The 16,921-nt window shown below is 44.6% G+C and overlaps 1 protein-coding gene across 1 annotated transcript; it reads right to left on the bottom strand.

The window, feature by feature from the left end:
* Nucleotides 1–7,923: 7,923 nt before the first annotated feature.
* Nucleotides 7,924–9,029, bottom strand: LOC133067331 (ribonuclease 7-like). The gene is made up of 2 exons (XM_061158480.1): nucleotides 8,947–9,029; nucleotides 7,924–8,434 (listed from the first exon to the last, which is right to left on the bottom strand). Exon 2 carries the CDS (start codon nucleotides 8,392–8,394, stop codon nucleotides 7,924–7,926), a length of 471 nt encoding a protein of 156 aa, XP_061014463.1. The 5' UTR covers nucleotides 8,395–8,434; nucleotides 8,947–9,029.
* Between the last annotated feature and the right edge of the window lie 7,892 nt (nucleotides 9,030–16,921).

Genomic DNA, 16,921 nt, shown 5'->3' with positions numbered 1-16,921 from the left:
CCCACTTCACTGCAGAGAGAGCAGAGAAATTAATGCATATTGTCCTTTTTGTCTAATCTTGAACCTTACCTTATCTCCTCTTTGCTGGGAATCGTTTTGGACAAGAGGAGGCTGAGGAGGAGCTCGGCCTTCTTTGTTTAAGTCCTCTGTTCTTCTGTTACGGAAGTCAGGCCTGCTCCATCAGAGATTTGGCCATTCAACATTTGACATCAGAGTAATAAATATAAATGATTGCATTTCTCAAACTTTTCCTGAACACCAGCCACTGTACTAAGTGCTTTGTGTATGTTATCACATTTAATGTGTACAATACTCTGAAGTTGATGACCTTTACACGGATGAGGAAATTCCAGTTTCTCTAAGTCAAGAGGACTTTCCTTCATGGGCACATTTCCATTACAGGTAGACATCTTTCCTTGCCTCTCCTCTCGTGAACTTCCTATGAAGCCTCACTAGCAATGTTTTCTCATGTCCCCATGGCTTCATGGATGTTCCCATGCATACTGGCTTTGAAATCCTGCACAGGAAAACATCCTGGTAAGAGCTGTGACTGCTGTTTCTCTCTCCAGGTGGAATAGAGGGTAGAAGGAGGACTTTAGAATGAGGATCTGAAGTTTTCAAAGCTGTCTTGGAGGCCCAGTTGTGCAGTAGCACAGGAGAAATGTGGTGAAATCAGGCGAGGTTCTTGTCAAGAAGGCTCTTCCCTGAGTATTGTTATTGGTTTGTTTTCTGCTGCTGTAGCTCTGAGGTCACCCCTTAGGGCCACAGATACTATGAAGAGGGCCATCCGAGTGGATGTGAGGAAAAAGTTTCCAGTCTCAAGGGCATTTCCTCTTCCTACAACATGCCCTTGAGATCAGGACCCTTCTCTCTGCTTTGACTCAGCTGGCCCTCTTCATAGTGTCTGTGGGTCATTTTCTTCAGAGCCTGGTGACTTTGGAGCAACTAGAGTCATGTCAAAATTCCCCTACCTAGTCTACCTCAGATAGTCTCATGCCTAGAAAGTTAGCTCACACTAGCTCCAGTATTGGGTTATGTTCTTTATGAGATGCCATTTCTGCTCCTTAGATAGATCCAGGGCGAAACAATTTCCTTTAGAGCCATCTACCCAAGACTGGGCAATACCTCCCTGGACACCCTCCTCCCCCTTCAAGCTGCCACCCCCAGGAACAGATATCTCACAACTAATCAGTCTTCTTTTCCCATTTTTCAGCCTTCAAGTAAGAATGTGTCAAGATGCAACCTTGGTAATTGGTGCAAAGCTCTTATTCGTTTTGGACCTCAGCTTTGGCCTTTCAAAGTCTGAATAGCCCAATGCTTATTTCAACATAATTCCTGGCATCCCTGAACTTGGCTGTGATCAAGATCATGTGAAGGAATGGGTGACTGTCAAATCTAATCTGTTAATGCATTCGTAGGAAACAAGTCAGGTTATTTGGGTTCATTGTTAATATCGGAATAAGCTCTTTCAAATATTGGTGAGCACTCTGAATGTAACTGGAAGTGAAATTTTCCTTCTGAACTTTAAAAGTTGAAATTCTATCAGTCGGTGGAAATACAAATACATGATTATTATTTTAAGGAAAATGTAATTATTGATTGTAAAAGCTTATACTTGGCTTCCCCTGTAGCTCAGAGGTAAAGAATCTGCCTGTAGTGCAGGAGATGCAGGAGACGTTGGTTTGATCCCTGGGTAGGGATGACCCCCTGGAGAAGGCAGGCAACCCATTCCAGTATTCTTGCCTGAAGAATCGTATGCACAGAGGAGCCTGGCGGGCTATAGTCCAAAGGATCACAAAGAGTTGAACACAACTGGGCAGCTGAGAATGAGCACAAGCACAAAAGCTTATACTACATATAAAATTCATTAATAATTCTCAGTTAAAAAATAGTTTCTTATTTTTATTTATATTTTATTTTTCTATTTTCATTAGTTGACAGTTATATAAATAGTAGAAGAGTATAGATTACCAGGATAACTTTAGAAAAAAAACTTTATATGCTTTTTGAGCCAAAAATATTTACAATATTTCAATAAACAGTACAGTTCAGTTCAGTCGCTCAGTCACGTCCAACTCTTTGTGATCCCATGGACTGCAGCATGCCAGGCTTCCCTGTCCATCACCAAATCCCAGAACTTGCTCAAACCCATGTCCACTGAGTCAGTGATGCCATCCAACCATCTCATCCTCTGTCGTCCCCTTCTCCTCCCGCTTTCAATCTTTCCCAGCATCAAGGTCTTTTCAAATGAGTCAGTTCTTCTCATCAGGTGGCCAAAGTGTTGGAGTTTCAGCTTCAGAATCAGTCCATCCAATGATCTCCCAGGACTGATTTCCTTTAGGATGGACTGGTTTGATCTCCTTGCAGTCCAAGGGACTCTCAAGAGTCTTCTCCAGCACCACAGTTCAAAAGCATAAATTCTTCGCTACTCAGCTTTCTTTGTAGTCCAGCTCTCACATCCATACATGACTACTGGAAAAACCATAGCTTTTACTAGATGAACCTTTGTTGGCAAAGTAATGTCTCTGCTTTTTTAATATGCTGTCTGGGTTGGTCATAGCTTTTCTTCCAAGGAGCGTCTTTTAATTTCATGGCTGCAATCACCATCTGCAGTGATTTTGGAGCCCCCGCAAATAAAGTCTGTCACTATTCTCATTGTTTCCCCATCTATCTGCCATGAAGTGATGAGACTGGATGCCATGATCTTAGTTTTCGGGATGTTGAGTTTTAAGCCTACTTTTTCCGTTCTCCTCGTTCACGTTCATCAAGAGGCTCTTTAGTTCTTCATTTTATGCCATAAGGGTGGTATCATCTGCATATATGAGGTTACTGATATTTCTCCTGGAAATCTTGATTCCAGTTTGTGCTTCATCCAGCCCAGCATTTCGCATGATGTACTCTGCATATAAGTTAAATAAGCAGGGTGACAATATACAGCCTTGACATATTCCTTTCCCGATTTGGAACCAGTCTGTTATTCCATGTCCAGTTCTAACTGTTGCTTCTTGACCTGCATACAGAGTTGTCAGGAGACAGGTCAGGTGGTCTGGTATTCCCATCTCTTTCAGAATTTTCCACAGTTTGTTGTGATCCACCCAGTCAAAGGCATTGGCATAATCAATAAAGTGGAAGTAAATGTTTTTCCGGAACTCTTTTGCTTTTTTGCTGATCCAACAGATGTTGGGAAATTACCAGGAACCAGGAACCAGGAACCAGGGTCCCTGTTTCCTCTGGCTCTTCTAAATCCAGCTTGAACATCTGGAAGTTCACAGTTCATGTAATGTTGAAGCCTGCTTGGATAATTTTAAGCATTACTTTGCTAGCATGTGAGATGAATGCAATTGTGAGGTAGTTTGAATATTCTTTGGCATTGCATTTCTTTGGCATTGGAATGAAAAACTGATCTTTTCCAGTCCTGTGCCCACTGCTGAGTTTTCCAAATTTGCTGGCATACTGAGTGCTGCACTTTAATAGCATTATCTTTTAGGGTTTGAAATAGCTCAACTGGAATTCCATATCCTCCACTTGCTTTGTTTGTAGCGATGTTTCCTAAGGCCCACTTGACTTCGCATTCCAGGATGTCTGACTCTAGGTGAGTAATCACACCATTGTGGTTATCTGGGTAGTGAAAATCTTTTTTTGTACAGTTCTTCTGTGTATTCTTGCCACCTCTTAATATCTTCTGCTTCTGTTAGGTGCATACCATTTCTGTCCTTTGTTGTGCCCATCTTTGCATGAAATGTTCCTTTGGTATCTCTAATTTTCTTGAAGTGATCTCTAGTCTTCCCCATTCTACTGTTTTTCTCTATTTCTTTGCATTGATCTTTGAGGAAGGCTTTCTTATCTCTCCTTGCTATTCTTTGGAACTCTGCATTCAAATGGGTGTATCTTTCTTTTTCTCCTTTGCTTTTTACTTCTCTTCTATTCTCAGCTATTTGTAAGGCTTCCTCAGACAACCATTTTGCCTTTTTGCATTTCTTTTTCTTGGGGATAGTCTTGATCACTGCCTCCTGTACAATGTCAAGAACCTCCATCCATAGTTCTTCAGGAACTCTATCAGATCTAATCCCTTGAATCTATTTGTCACTTCCACTGTATAATTGTAGGGGATTTGATTTAGGTCATACCTGAATGGTCTAGTGGTTTTCCCTAGTTTCTTCAATTTAAGTGTGAATTTGGGAATAAGGAATTCATGATCTGAGCCACAGTCAGCTCCCCGTCTTGTTTTTGCTGACTCTATAGAGCTTCTCCATCTTTGGCTGCAAAGAATATAATCAATCTGATTTTGGTATTGACTATTTGGTGATGTCGATGTGTAGAGTCTTCTCTTGTATTGTTGGAAGAGGGTGTTTACTATGACCAGTGTGTTCTCTCAGCAAAACTGTCAGGTTTGCCCTGCTTCATTTTGTACTCCAAGGCCAAACTTACCTGTTACTCAAGTATCTCTTGACTTCCTACTTTTGCCTTCCAGTCCCCTTAAATGAAAAGGATGTTAGTTCTAGAAGGTCTTGTAGGTCTTTATGGAGCTGTTCAACTTCAGCTTCTTCAGTGTTACTGGTTGGGGCATAGACTTGGATTACTGTGATATTGAATGGTTTGCCTTAGAAATGAACAGAGATCATTCTGTCATTTCTGAGATTGCACCCAAGTACTGCAGTTTGGACTCTTTTGTTGACTATGAGGGCTACTCCATTTCTTCTAAGGGATTCTTGCCCACAGTAGTAGATATAATGGTCATCTGAGTTAAATTTGCCCATTCCTGTCCATTTTAGTTTGCTGATTCCTAAAATATCGATATTCACTCTTGCCATCCTGTTAGACCACTTCCATTTGCCTTGATTCATGGACCTAACATTCCAGGTTCCTATGCAATATTGTTCTTTACAGCACTGGGCTTTACTTCCATCACCAGTCACATCCACAACTGGGCATTGTTTTTGCTTTGACTCTGTCTCTTCATTCTTTCTGGAGTTATTTCTCCACTCTTCTCCAGTAGCATGTTGGGCACCTACTGACCTGGCCATAATGGTGACCTCCTTCAAAAGGTCCTGTGCATGCACTGCCACACTCAGTGCCCCTGATCCTGCAGCAGGCCACGGCTGACCCACGCTTCCGCCGGAGACTCCTGGACACTCACAGGCAAGTCTGAGTCAGTCTCTTGTGGGGTCAGTGCTCCTTTCTCCTGGGTCCTGGTGCACACAGGGTCTTGTTTGTGCTCTCCAAGAGTCTGTTTCCCCAGTCCTGTGTAAGTTCTGGTGGCTCTATGGGGTTACTGATGACCTCCTCCAAGAGAGCTTATGTCATACCCTGGTGTGGGTAAATAGTACAACTACTATTTAATTTAACAAATAGTACAAAGTAGGATGATAGAAATGGATTAGATCATGATTCTGTGATTTTATTTTATTATAATATTTGTGAATTGATGTATTAGCATTTCTCATGTTAGATAAACTAATCTTTAAAAACTATACTTTTTGGGAAGAGTTTAAAATTGAGGCATAATTTCCATGCAGTAAAGTACACAGATCATAAATGTGCAACTAAGTAAATTTTCACAAAGTAAGCATATCCAGAGCAGGAATCAAACATTTCCAGCTTACTTCCTATACCTTCCCAGTTAGTACTCCCTAAGTCTACCACTATTCTGACCACTATCATCATAGATTGCTTTAGAATTATGCTTAATTTTTAGCTACTATTGAGATTATGAGTTCTTCAAGAAAAAAAATTATATTTGGAAATTCTTTTTATTTTGAGAGAATACATTAATTTTAGCCACTTAAGAAGTTTATGAGGAGGATGTCTTCCACAACCATAATATCCATAAGAAAAATCATCAATAAAGAGTATAAAAAGAGTTGTTAAAGAAGAAAACAGTGAAAAGCAAAAAATCAGCTACCCGTCAGTCATGGTTATCCATATACCTCAGTTGAAAATCATCTATTTAGAGTGATAAATGTATAGCACAGTGACCATAGATATGTAGACTTTACATGCAGTCATTTGGCTATAAAATATACTTACTGCCCCTCTACTTTTAAGGCTCGTCAATGTATTGGCCCCACACTTGGCTTGGAGTGTTCAACGTTTTGCTCCCCATTGTTTTCCCATCCCTTCCCTCACCATCTCAAACCACCCAGTCTGTCTAGCCAAAAGTGGATATGATAGGGTTATTGCTATTACTACCTGCTACTAGCTATTATTATTGACTGCCTACCAGTGCCAGGGGTTGACTGAGACTTCAAAAGTGTCATTTCTAAGTCTTCTTGAAATCCTATTGGGTAGGTGGTATTACTCCAATATGCATGGAAACATAGTTGCAAAGAGGTGCTGGTTTTCTTGAGGACATGTAGTCACAAAGGACTGAACCAAGATTTATACCCAATTGTATCTGGCTCCAAAGCTTACCTGACTCTGGTAAGGCATAAAGGAACACTGGAGTGTTGGGAAGGGACAGGTAGGCAGTAGACTCCGCAGCTGGGGAGGGAAGGTCTAACAAGGTAGTCTTTAGGTGCTCAGCTAGGGTGGGCATGGGCATAGTGAAGTTTGGGACTGAGATTAAGGGAGAGAGAAGGGGCTGGTGATGGTCAGGGCTGCAGGCAATGCTGGGTGGGGGCTATGAGTGGGAGGCTATCAGCCCTGAGCCGACAGAAACCAATAGTTTCTGTTCCAGTTCTGCTCACCAGGAAGGGAGAACTGGTGTCTGCAGCCCTTGGGGGACAGGGAGGTGGCATTTCCACATCTCAACCCCTCTGGCCTGGGCGGACAGCCAGAGTGGAGAGCCAGGGAAGCACCAAGCAGGAGAGATCATTATCGGGAGGAAGGAAGCTCTGGCAGCTCCCACGAGCTTGTTTGTGACAAGCAGGCACTGGGCCACGGAAGTCCCTTGAGGTCAAGGGAAATGTGATCCTGGAACAGCGGGATGAAGCTGGGACACTTCCCTGACGCACTGTGCCTTCAGGGCTAAGCCATCCAGCCAGCCAGAGCCAGGCCCATGGCCCAGGACAGAAGAGTAGTGGGCTGGAGAGGCGGGAGGGCAGAGCGGCGGGGTGGGGGTGGGGTGCAGGGAAGAGAGAGGATTACGATCCTTGGAACACCTCAGCAGCAGTCCCTTGGCTAGAGAGGTAATGACCTTTCCTGCAGCCAGCATGGCGTAACTGGCTCTGCCGAGCTCTCCGACATTGCCTCACGGGTGAACTCTCACCCAGTACCCCCTGGTCCCTGCAGAGCTCTCCATTTCAGGCCCAGTGATAAACTAGAAAGTGCACTGCAGGCAGAGTCAGGAGACCCGGTTTCAAGTCCAAATTCTGCTACGAACCTCCCTGACAAGCTCTTTAATAAAGCCGTCTGAAACCTCAATTTCCTCATCCCTAAAGAAGTAAGTAATCTCTGTCAAGTCTGTCTCACAAGGGACGCCCATGGACACACCATGAAGAGCCTGAAATGCCGGATCATTGTGATGTGCTATGGTCTCCTTCTCTTCCCTTCCGGCCGCCTCCCTGCACACAGGACACCTCACCACTACATCAGGGTTGGGGAAGAGGCCTAGTTTAGGAACGGGAGTAACTCTTTCCTAAATCCCATACACGCTTTTTCCAGTCCTTTCTTCCTCGCGCCATGCTGCCATAAGAAGATAGGGCACGGGAGAGATGTATGAGGCACAGACCAAGGAACCCACACCCCTAAGCTTATTGGGGATAAACCTATGAAAAAACAGCAATAAAAAGTAGAGAGATCACCATCTCTTCCAGAGCTTAGCCTGCTAAGGTATCATCACCTCAGCCCTTCAGGCCTCTATCTTTTCAGAGGAGCTTGAGCCAGGAAGTGTCCCAAGAGATGTCAGAAGAGAAGCTTCTGGGTGGAGGAGCGGTTCAGAGGCCTGGAGAGGGAATTAGCTCAAGCGCAAGGAAGGCTGAAAACCTAAAGGACTTTTTCCAAGTGGACAGGAACCAGCTTGAATTTCCCAGAGTCCCCTTTCTTGGGAGGGTCACAGGCCACGATGTAAGAAGCGACCCGTTTCTTCTCCTTGTACTTGCAGTCTGGGTATCTCTTTGAGGTGAGCTTACAGTCGGTCAGGGATACAGGCTTCTGGCTCTGGTGGCAGTTCTTCTTATGATTCTTGCAGGCTTTGTTGGGAGTCTGACAAGTGGTGGCCACACTGGAGAAGGACTCATGTAGGAAGGTGTTGAGGTCTTTGCAGCGTTTGGAAAACTTGTTGATTTTGCGCATCGCAGCGTTGCAGCCTTGAGGCCTGGGCTGCACATGCTGAATTTCAAACCACTGAGCTGGGGTCATGTTCCCAGGCCTGGCACTGACTGGGTCCTCGGCCACCCACAGCCCCAGCAGCAGGAGCAGCAGCAGAGGGCAGAATCCTGTTCTGGCTGGCGCCATCTCTCTTAGGGGGCACAGTTGGAAGGGAGGACTGGGGTCTCTGGGGATGGAGAGCAGGAGGTGGAAATTAGCCCTCCTGAACATGCTCCTTCCAGTGGATCACCATCTCCCTCCCCCTCTGTCTCCTTCCTCCCTCTGCCTGTCTTTCTCCTCCTGTCTTCTCTGTGTGCCCACAGCTGCTATGACCCCTTCCCATAATCCTAGGGCGCTATCCCCCTCATCTTGTGTCCCTATCTTCTTTCATTCATTCTGTCCCACACGTCTCCTACTCCTTGCTCCGTCTCCTCTCCCTCACCTCCTTCCTTCTATGTCCCTGTTTCTATCCTTTTCTCTGTTTTGTACCCTCCATGACTCCATCCCCATCTCCTCCAAAGCCCCATTTTGTGCCCCCAGCCCCTAGCATCTCTCTCCTCTCCCCACTGTGTGTCCTCATCCCTCCACATTGAGTCCCTCCTTTGCCCACCTTGTCACTCACCTGAGGGTACTCTTATCTGACCAGAACCCATCCCTTCCCTGTCCTCTCTCCTCACCCACATCTTTCTGTGGCCTCACCTCGTCAAGGAGTCTTCCTGTTGCAACGCCGACTCAGTGGACACACCTTCCCTCCACTGGTCTTCAGATCTCTGAGGGCCTCCTCTCCCACCATGAACTCCTTAAGAGCTGGCCTGGCCTGTGGTGCTTTTATTTGGGTGTGGGCTGGGGAGCAGCCTTGGATCAGGAAATGAATCAGGGTCATGTCTTTCCACTTACATATTCCAAGTGTATTAAGTGGAGCTAGTACACCTGCCTAAACATCTTTAGCAATGAGGAAGTCTGAATTGGCATACTCAAAGAGTAGATCTGGCCTCTAGCCACAAGATTGTGATGACTCTGATAAAACACTTGACCAAGGTGTCTACCCCAAATTCATCTGTCATTTATCCTCTCCTATATATACCTCTGGTTCTGATTCTGGGACGAGCCCATGGCTGTGGTGGTAAGGGTTGCTTTTTTCTGATCTGAGATGGATCAGATGGAATAGCCTAGAAGGTTACTTTGCAAGACTTCCTGTCATCAGGACTTATTACTAATCTTTTGGAGGAGACAGGGAAATGGACCAATCATCACAGCCACTATTCCCAGCACCATTCCAACTCAACCATTCTACAGTGATTCATCTTTCTGGGTTCCTCCTGTTCCAGGGTCAAGCAAGGTCACCTGGCTTTACCTGGAGATGATGCCCAACACCTCTCATCCTTCACTCTTTTCCTTACTGCTTTATTAAAATTTTCAGCACTTAGTGTCCAAAGTTGAGAATGCCGCTGGTGGTGATGCTGCTCCACAGCTAACTAGACCTTCCTCCACCTGTGTTCTCTGTTCCTTGTGGCAGTTACAGCTGTGTGGAAGGCTGGAGTCAATGCTGCTCCTGTGGCTCCAGTGAGCTTGGTGTGGGAGACTCAGAAGAACCGAGATACCAAGGAAGAGAAGCATCACTACACGTGGATGGGAAGGCCTAGAAAACTGACATGAACAGTGTCCTTCTTTTTAGGATTTACTTTTAAGTGTAAGTGATCTCAGAAAAGTGGATTCAGGTTCATTCACATAGTCAGTATTTATTGAGCATCTACATGGGTCAAGGAGCTTGGGATATACCAGTGAATAAAAGAGTCAAAATCTTTACCTTAGGAATGCTTACATTTCATTGAGGGAATAGAATCTTTACATTACATTGGAGGAAATACAGTAAAAAAAAAAACAAAACATATTTTGCTCAAAGTGATCATTACTAAGGAAAAAAGAACAAATGGAGATTGGTAGGCAGTGATTTTTTAAACAGGGTCATTGAAGTAGGTGACTGGAAAAACACTTGAAGGTGAGAAAGTGAACTTATGCTTGTTTGGGGAAGAAGGCTCCAAGCAGAGGGATTCAGTTCAGTTTGTTCAGCCAGTCGTATCCAGCTCTTTGCAATCCCATGGACTGCAGGACACCAGGCTTCCCTGTCCATTGCTGAAACTCATGTTCATTGAGTTGGTGATGCCATCCAATCATCTCATCCTCTGTCATCCCCTTCTCCCGCCTTCAATCTTTCCCAGCATCAGGGTCTTTTCCAGTGAGTCAGTTCTTCTCATCAGGTGGCCAAAGTTTGGAGGAGTTTCAGCTTCAGCATCAGTCCTTCCAATGAATATTCAGGACTGATTTCCTTTAGGATTGACTGGTTGGATCTCCTTGCAGTCCAAGGGACTCTCAAGAGTCTTCTCCAACACTACAGTTCAAAAGCATCAATTCTTCAGGGCTCAGCTTTCTTTGTAGTCCAACTCTCACATCCATACATGACTACTAGAAAAACCATAGGTTTGACTAGATGGACCTTTGTCAGCAAAATGATGTCTCTGCTTTTTAATATGCTGTCTAGGTTGGTCATAGCTTTTCTTCCAAGGAGTAAGTGTCTTTTAATTTCATGGCTGCAGTCACCAGCTGCAGCAATTTGGAAGCCCAAGAAAATAAAGTCTGTCACTGTTTCCCCATCTATTTGCCATGAAGTGATAGGACTGGATGCCATGATCTTAGTTTTTTGAATGTCGACTTTTAAGCCAGCTTTTTCACTCTCCTCTTTCACTTTCATTAAGAGGCTCTTTAGTTCCTCTTCATTTTCTGCCATAAGGGTGGTGTCATCTGCATATCTGAGGTTATTGATATTTCTCCCAGCAATCTTGATTCCAGCTTGTGCTTCCTCCAGCCCGGCATTTCGCATGATATACTCTGCATTTAAGTTAAATAAGCAGGGTGACAATATACAGCCTTGACGTACTCCTTTCCCGATTTGGAACCAGTCTGTTATTCCATGTCCAGTTCTAACTGTTGCTTCTTGACCTGCAAACAGATTTTTCAGGAGGCAGGTCAGGGTCTGGTATTCCCATCTCTTAAAGAATTTTCCACAGTTTGTTGTGATCCACACAAAGGCTTTGGCGTAATCAATAAAGCAGAAGTAAATGTTTTTCTGGAATTCTCTTGCTTTTTCTATGATCCAACGGATGTTGGCAATTTGATCTCTGGTTCCTCTGCCTTTTCTACAACCAGCTTGAACACCTGGAAGTTCATGGTTCACATACTGTTGAAGCCTGGCTTGGAGAATTCTGAGCATTACTTTGCTAGCGTGTAAGATGAGTACAAAGGTGTGGTAGTTTGAACATTCTTTGGGATTGCCTTTCTTTGGCATTGGAATGCAAACTGACCTTTTCCAGTCCTGTGGCCACTGCTGAGTTTTCCAAATTTGCTGGCATATTGAGTGCAGCCCTTTAACAGCATTATCTTTTAGGATTTGAAATAGCTCAACTGGAATTCCATCACCTCCACTAGCCTTGTTCATAGTGATGCTGTCCCCTCTCCAGTATGAAAAAGCAGAGGGGACAGCACTGCAAAGGCCCTAAAGCAGATGGATGCCTGGGGGGCTGGAGGAACAGTAAAGAGTCCAGTGTGGCTGGAGCAGGTGAGTGATGGGGTCAGAGGGGTCCAGAGGCCAGATCATGGAAGCCTCAGAGACCATTGGAAGGACTGTGGTGGAGGGCTGAAAAAAGAAAAAAAAGAAAGGACTGTGGTGGTTCAGTGGTAGAGTCGTCTGCCAGTGCAGGAGACACAGGAAGCATAGATTGGATTCCTGTGCTGGGAAGATCCCCCGGAAATGGCAACCTGCTCCAGTATTCTTGCTTGGAAGTTTCCATGAACAGAAGAGCCTGGCAGGTTACAGTCCATGGGGTTGCAAAGAGTCGAACATGACTGAGAAGCTGAGCATGCAGACACATTTTGCTGTGTACACAGCGGGAGCCGAGGAGGGTTCTAAGCAGAGGAATAGAGACAGTTCACTGGTGGCCTAGTGACTAGGAGTCCAGACTTTCATTGCCATGGTCTGAGTTCAATCCCTGATCAGGAAGCAGATCCTGCAAGCTGTATAGCAAAAAAAGAAAAAAAAGCAGAGAAATAGAAGATCTATCTGTTTAAAGATCCCCTGGCTGTTGTGTGGATGTGACTGCAGAGAAGTCCCACGAACCATCCAGGTCATGCAAACCTGAGTCATACAGTTTGTGTTCTGGTCCAGAAGTTAGGGTTTTGAGTCAGGGAGGTGGGGTGTTTGTTTTGAGGTTGGGGACGTCATTTTAGTAGCTAGAGAGCACAGCTGTGGGTCAGGATGGAGACTCTTTGGAAGAAAAAATGATGTCGGAGTGAGAAACACCACTAGATGGCAACAGAGAACCAGGAGCAGGTTGACACAGGCCTCTGTTTCCCCTGGCTCCCCCTTGGTGAGGCCTTGGCGTGGTAACAGCTTTCACTGCTTTGTTCAGGTGCCTGATTCTTTGTAGTTTGAGCTTCTGGGTAGAGAATTATGCCTCTGCTGCTGTAGGAATGCAAATGTTTGGAGATAAAATCCAAGGGTTAAAGCAGAATGTGGACAGAATGCAGATCAGCCCAGGCCAGTCCTGCCCTGGACTGGAGGCTGGGGTTAGAGAGGGGGTGGAAAGGCCAAGAGCTCATTTGGATTCCTTGCCTGCCGGACTCCTCCTCACTTCTTATTATTCTAGAGTGAGATGATTCCACTCCGCAGCTTGCACTGCCCTCCGCTCTTGTGTTTTCCTGTTAACATAATTATCCAGTTTGCTCTTCGACTTCATGGCGTGGGGTTCTAAAAAAAGTCTACTTTAGTGCTCTGTGAAAGTAAACACGGCCATGCTGTCTCAGGTCAAAGGGAAGAGGGAGTCAACATTTAGGTTTGCACGTGAGAACTGAACAGTTAAACCGACTGTTTACACAGTTCGGGCTGAAACCCTTACTTTGTCTCCATTATTTGGATAAGGCAGGTGATTTCGTTTATTTATTCACTGAAACTATACAGTTTCCAAGATCTGCTTTGCTTTGCACTCGGTAGGATAATTTTGCCACGTTTCCGTCACTGCATTCACAGGGTGAGAAAGGATGGAGGAAGGGGAATAAGGTTAGGGAGAACAAAAGGAGTCAGGCGTCAGGCCAAGGACTGGTCGGGAAGTCTGGCAGAAGGGAGAAAAGAAAAATTAAAGAGGGAAGAGAAGAAGACAAAATGGTGGGAGGGAAGATGAGAGGGAAGCAAGCCTCTTTGCAAGGATGTAAGGTAGCCTCCTTCTCCCTCTAGTGCCATAATCTCTGCTCTTGGCCTAACCTCTCCCTGGGCCACTGCTGTGTGTGTGTGTGTGGTGTATGGTGTATGTGTGTGTGTGTTTAAAGTTGTTGGGGTGGGTGTTGTGAAAATCCCAACGGTGCCAGGTGGACCTCTGCCTGTCTTCCCCACAGGACAACAGCTGCTACTTCCTCTAGCCCTCGTTGGGAGGGGTTGCGGGGGGGCTGGGAGAGAGGAGGCCAAACCTGGATTGGTGCCCACCCTTCAGAGCCCAGGCTCTCTTTCTGGAGTTCTACACAGCCTCTGGAGACTCACGGAAAGCCCATGAGCCTTTCCCTCCAAGCAGGAGCAGATCCAGGTTCTATTAATCTGTGTTGCTCCTAGGATAAATAAAGGTAATGGATTCATTTTTGCAGACGAGGAAAGTGAAACAAATGGCAAGTTGGGGTCAGATGTGGGATTCGCTTTGGGTCTTTGAATTCTCATGACCTCTCCTGGAACAGCTGGGATCTGTAAGAGGCAGCAGTGACAGAAGGTTGGAATCCTTGGCTCCTAGACCAGTGCCTTTAGACCAGCCAGGATGTAGGCGTGGGGAACCTGGTCTGGGGTTGAGAGGCCTCACCAGATCACTCTGTCCCGCAAGCTCCTGCCAGTTCCTCACTTGTCTATGGAGTAAGTTAGAAATTCCTTAGCTTGATACTCAAGGTCTGCCACAATCTGGCAAACCTACCTTTCTAACTTTGTCTCTGACTTTTCTCCCACTGAGTGCCTCAGTCTCAGCCAGGCTGTTTTTTTTTCTTTCCTCAAACATGCCTTTCATAATTCTCCCCACTCCCTCTTTTTTTTTTTCTCAAGCTTTGAGGCTGCAACTATCTTGCTTTTTTTCCTCCTTCGGTATATTTTACTGAAGTACAGTTGGCTTACAATGTTTCAGGTACACAGTAAGGTGATTCAGTTATACATACACACATACATTATTTTCAGATTATTTTCCACTATAGGTTATTACAAGATACTGACTATAGCTCTCTGTGCTATACAGTGAAACGTTGTTGCTTGATGCATATCTATTTCTTTTAACTAGAAATCTAGTATTCTATTCATACTAAGTCAAACAAGTGGAATCAAAATGTCATAAATTTTTTAGGCAAAAATTCATAAAGTTTCTAAAATATATATTATACATGCTCTTTATATTTTTAAAATTTTATTTTGTATTGGAATATAACCAATGAACAACACTGTGATGCTTTCAGGTGACCAGCAAAGGGACTCAGACACACACATACTTCTATCCATTCTCTCCCAAACTCCCCTTGCATCCAGGTTTCTACGTAACATTAAGCAGGATTCCATGTGCTAGACAGTAGGCTCATAATTCTCTTTATCTCCACTTACCTGTTCCTTGAGACCCATCTGAAGGTTTCAATTTCCCTCCAGAAAGCTTTCTCTGACCTTCCTAATTCAGAGGGATCTCCCTCGTCTTTAAATTCCTACATTTACTGTCTTCAAAATGTGTAATTTTCTGCCTTGAGTCGTTGGTCATTTCCTCATATATATTTGTTTTCCTCCAGTTTTGACTGTCAACTCCCAGAAGACAAGGACCATCTGTTATACTCCTCCCAAGGGTATAGCAGTTAGTGACCCTAAATGACTCAAATTCTAGGTTAGAAGGCATTCGTCCTGCCCTTGAGTGATCCCATTCCCAGGTGGTATCACCTGAATGATCCCAGTCCCAGTTAAGGAACTGACAGTGCAGCTGCTGAACTCTAACCCTGGGGTGAAGGTCAAACTACGACAGGGAGGTTGAAATGGCTGCAACAATCCTTTGAGTTCAAGGACAACCCAGGACAGTTTGCTATTTGAACCGTTTGAGTTAGAAAGGGCAAAGGTAAAGCCACCAAGATTGCAGTGAGCTCACCTAGGGCTCCCCTTCGATCACAGGGAATCATTTTTGCATTTGTCAGTCTAGCCAGTGGTTCTAGAATCCTACCACTGGGGAGGGGAGGAGGGAGAGAATGTGAACATGGCTATATGCAGAGAGTCAGTTTCAGAGGAAAAAATAGCAAAAGGTTGTTTCAGTGATGAACTGTCAGTAGTCCTTTTGCTGGCAGAAGAACCAGCACCATCACAAGCGAAGTCAAACAACCAAATGAACAAAAAATCTCTAAGTCTTAGATATTTACCAATCCTTTTCAATATGTAAGGTATAAATAAGTTTGCTCTTGTTAGGGAATCTGATTCTGTCATTAGACCAGAAGTTTTCAACCTCAGCACAAGCTACATTTCCATCTGGGTATTTCTTTGCTGTGGGAGCTGTCTTGTGTGATGCAAGACATGTAAGATGTCTTATGCGATCTAAGATGAGCAGCTTCTCTGGCCTCCACCCACTAGAGGCCAGTAGCGCCTCCCAGTTGGGACAAACAAAAAAGTCCCCAGACATGATCTAACTGCTCTTCCTGGAGAACCACTGAATTAGACGTGTGGCCTCAAGCACGCTGCTGGCCCTCTCTAAAAGTTAGTTTCTTCATCTCTAGGATGATTGTTGTATAAGTAAAGTCCAGTGTAATGGGGTAACAATTTCACAAATCTCAGGCCTCAGAAGCAGATGAAACCACGGCAAGAATGTCAGAATGGATGAAGCAATACTATGGATCAGGATGGGACTTTAAAGACCAAACCACAAGGATTGCAGATTGAAACTCAAAGGCCAATCATACACTCAGCACTTTTTCTGGTCCCACAATCATGACTTTGTCACATATGTGCATACCTGTGTTGTTCCTACTGAATTGTAAATTTAATCTGGACTGGAACTGTCTCATTTACTTTTCTATTTCCCCCAATACTTGTTGTAATGCTTTTCACGTAGTATGTAACAATTTTAAAGTATTTTCAAGCAATTAGCATGGGGCATGATTAATATAAAGCTTGGTGAAGATGAATTTAAGTCAGGCAATACTCTGAGGGCTCTAGGCTGGCAGTGGGGATGTAGGGAGGTCACTTGACTCATTTGGGGAATATAAGACTTGCCAATGTGGAGTGAGTTGGGAATAAAAAGTAAGTTGGTATAGGACCATAACTAGTTATCCATTTATATATTGTTTAATGACTAAAAGGCATTTCCATACTGACTGTCTCATTTTATTCTCACAGCCTCATGAGGAAAGGAAGGCATCAATCCCATCCTCTAGAAGAGGAAACAGAAGCCCAGTAGGCTAACCTGAGCTCATGTCCTAAACTTTTTATGATGTGTTGTTCCATTTCTGTAATTGTGCAAGTGGAGGTCAGTGATGAAGGGGGAGTAGCAAATGAAGGAAGTGGAAGACCAAGAGGCACAAAAAGCCCCTTTCTCTTTCACAGGAAGCTGCAGCCTTGAGCAAATAGGGAAGAGGTGGCATGCTC

This window comes from Dama dama, chromosome 12, assembly GCF_033118175.1.
Source record: "Dama dama isolate Ldn47 chromosome 12, ASM3311817v1, whole genome shotgun sequence".
NCBI classification, from domain to species: domain Eukaryota; kingdom Metazoa; phylum Chordata; class Mammalia; order Artiodactyla; family Cervidae; genus Dama; species Dama dama.
Note: the sequence above shows the minus strand (reverse complement) of the source record. Positions and strands in the feature narration are given on the sequence as shown.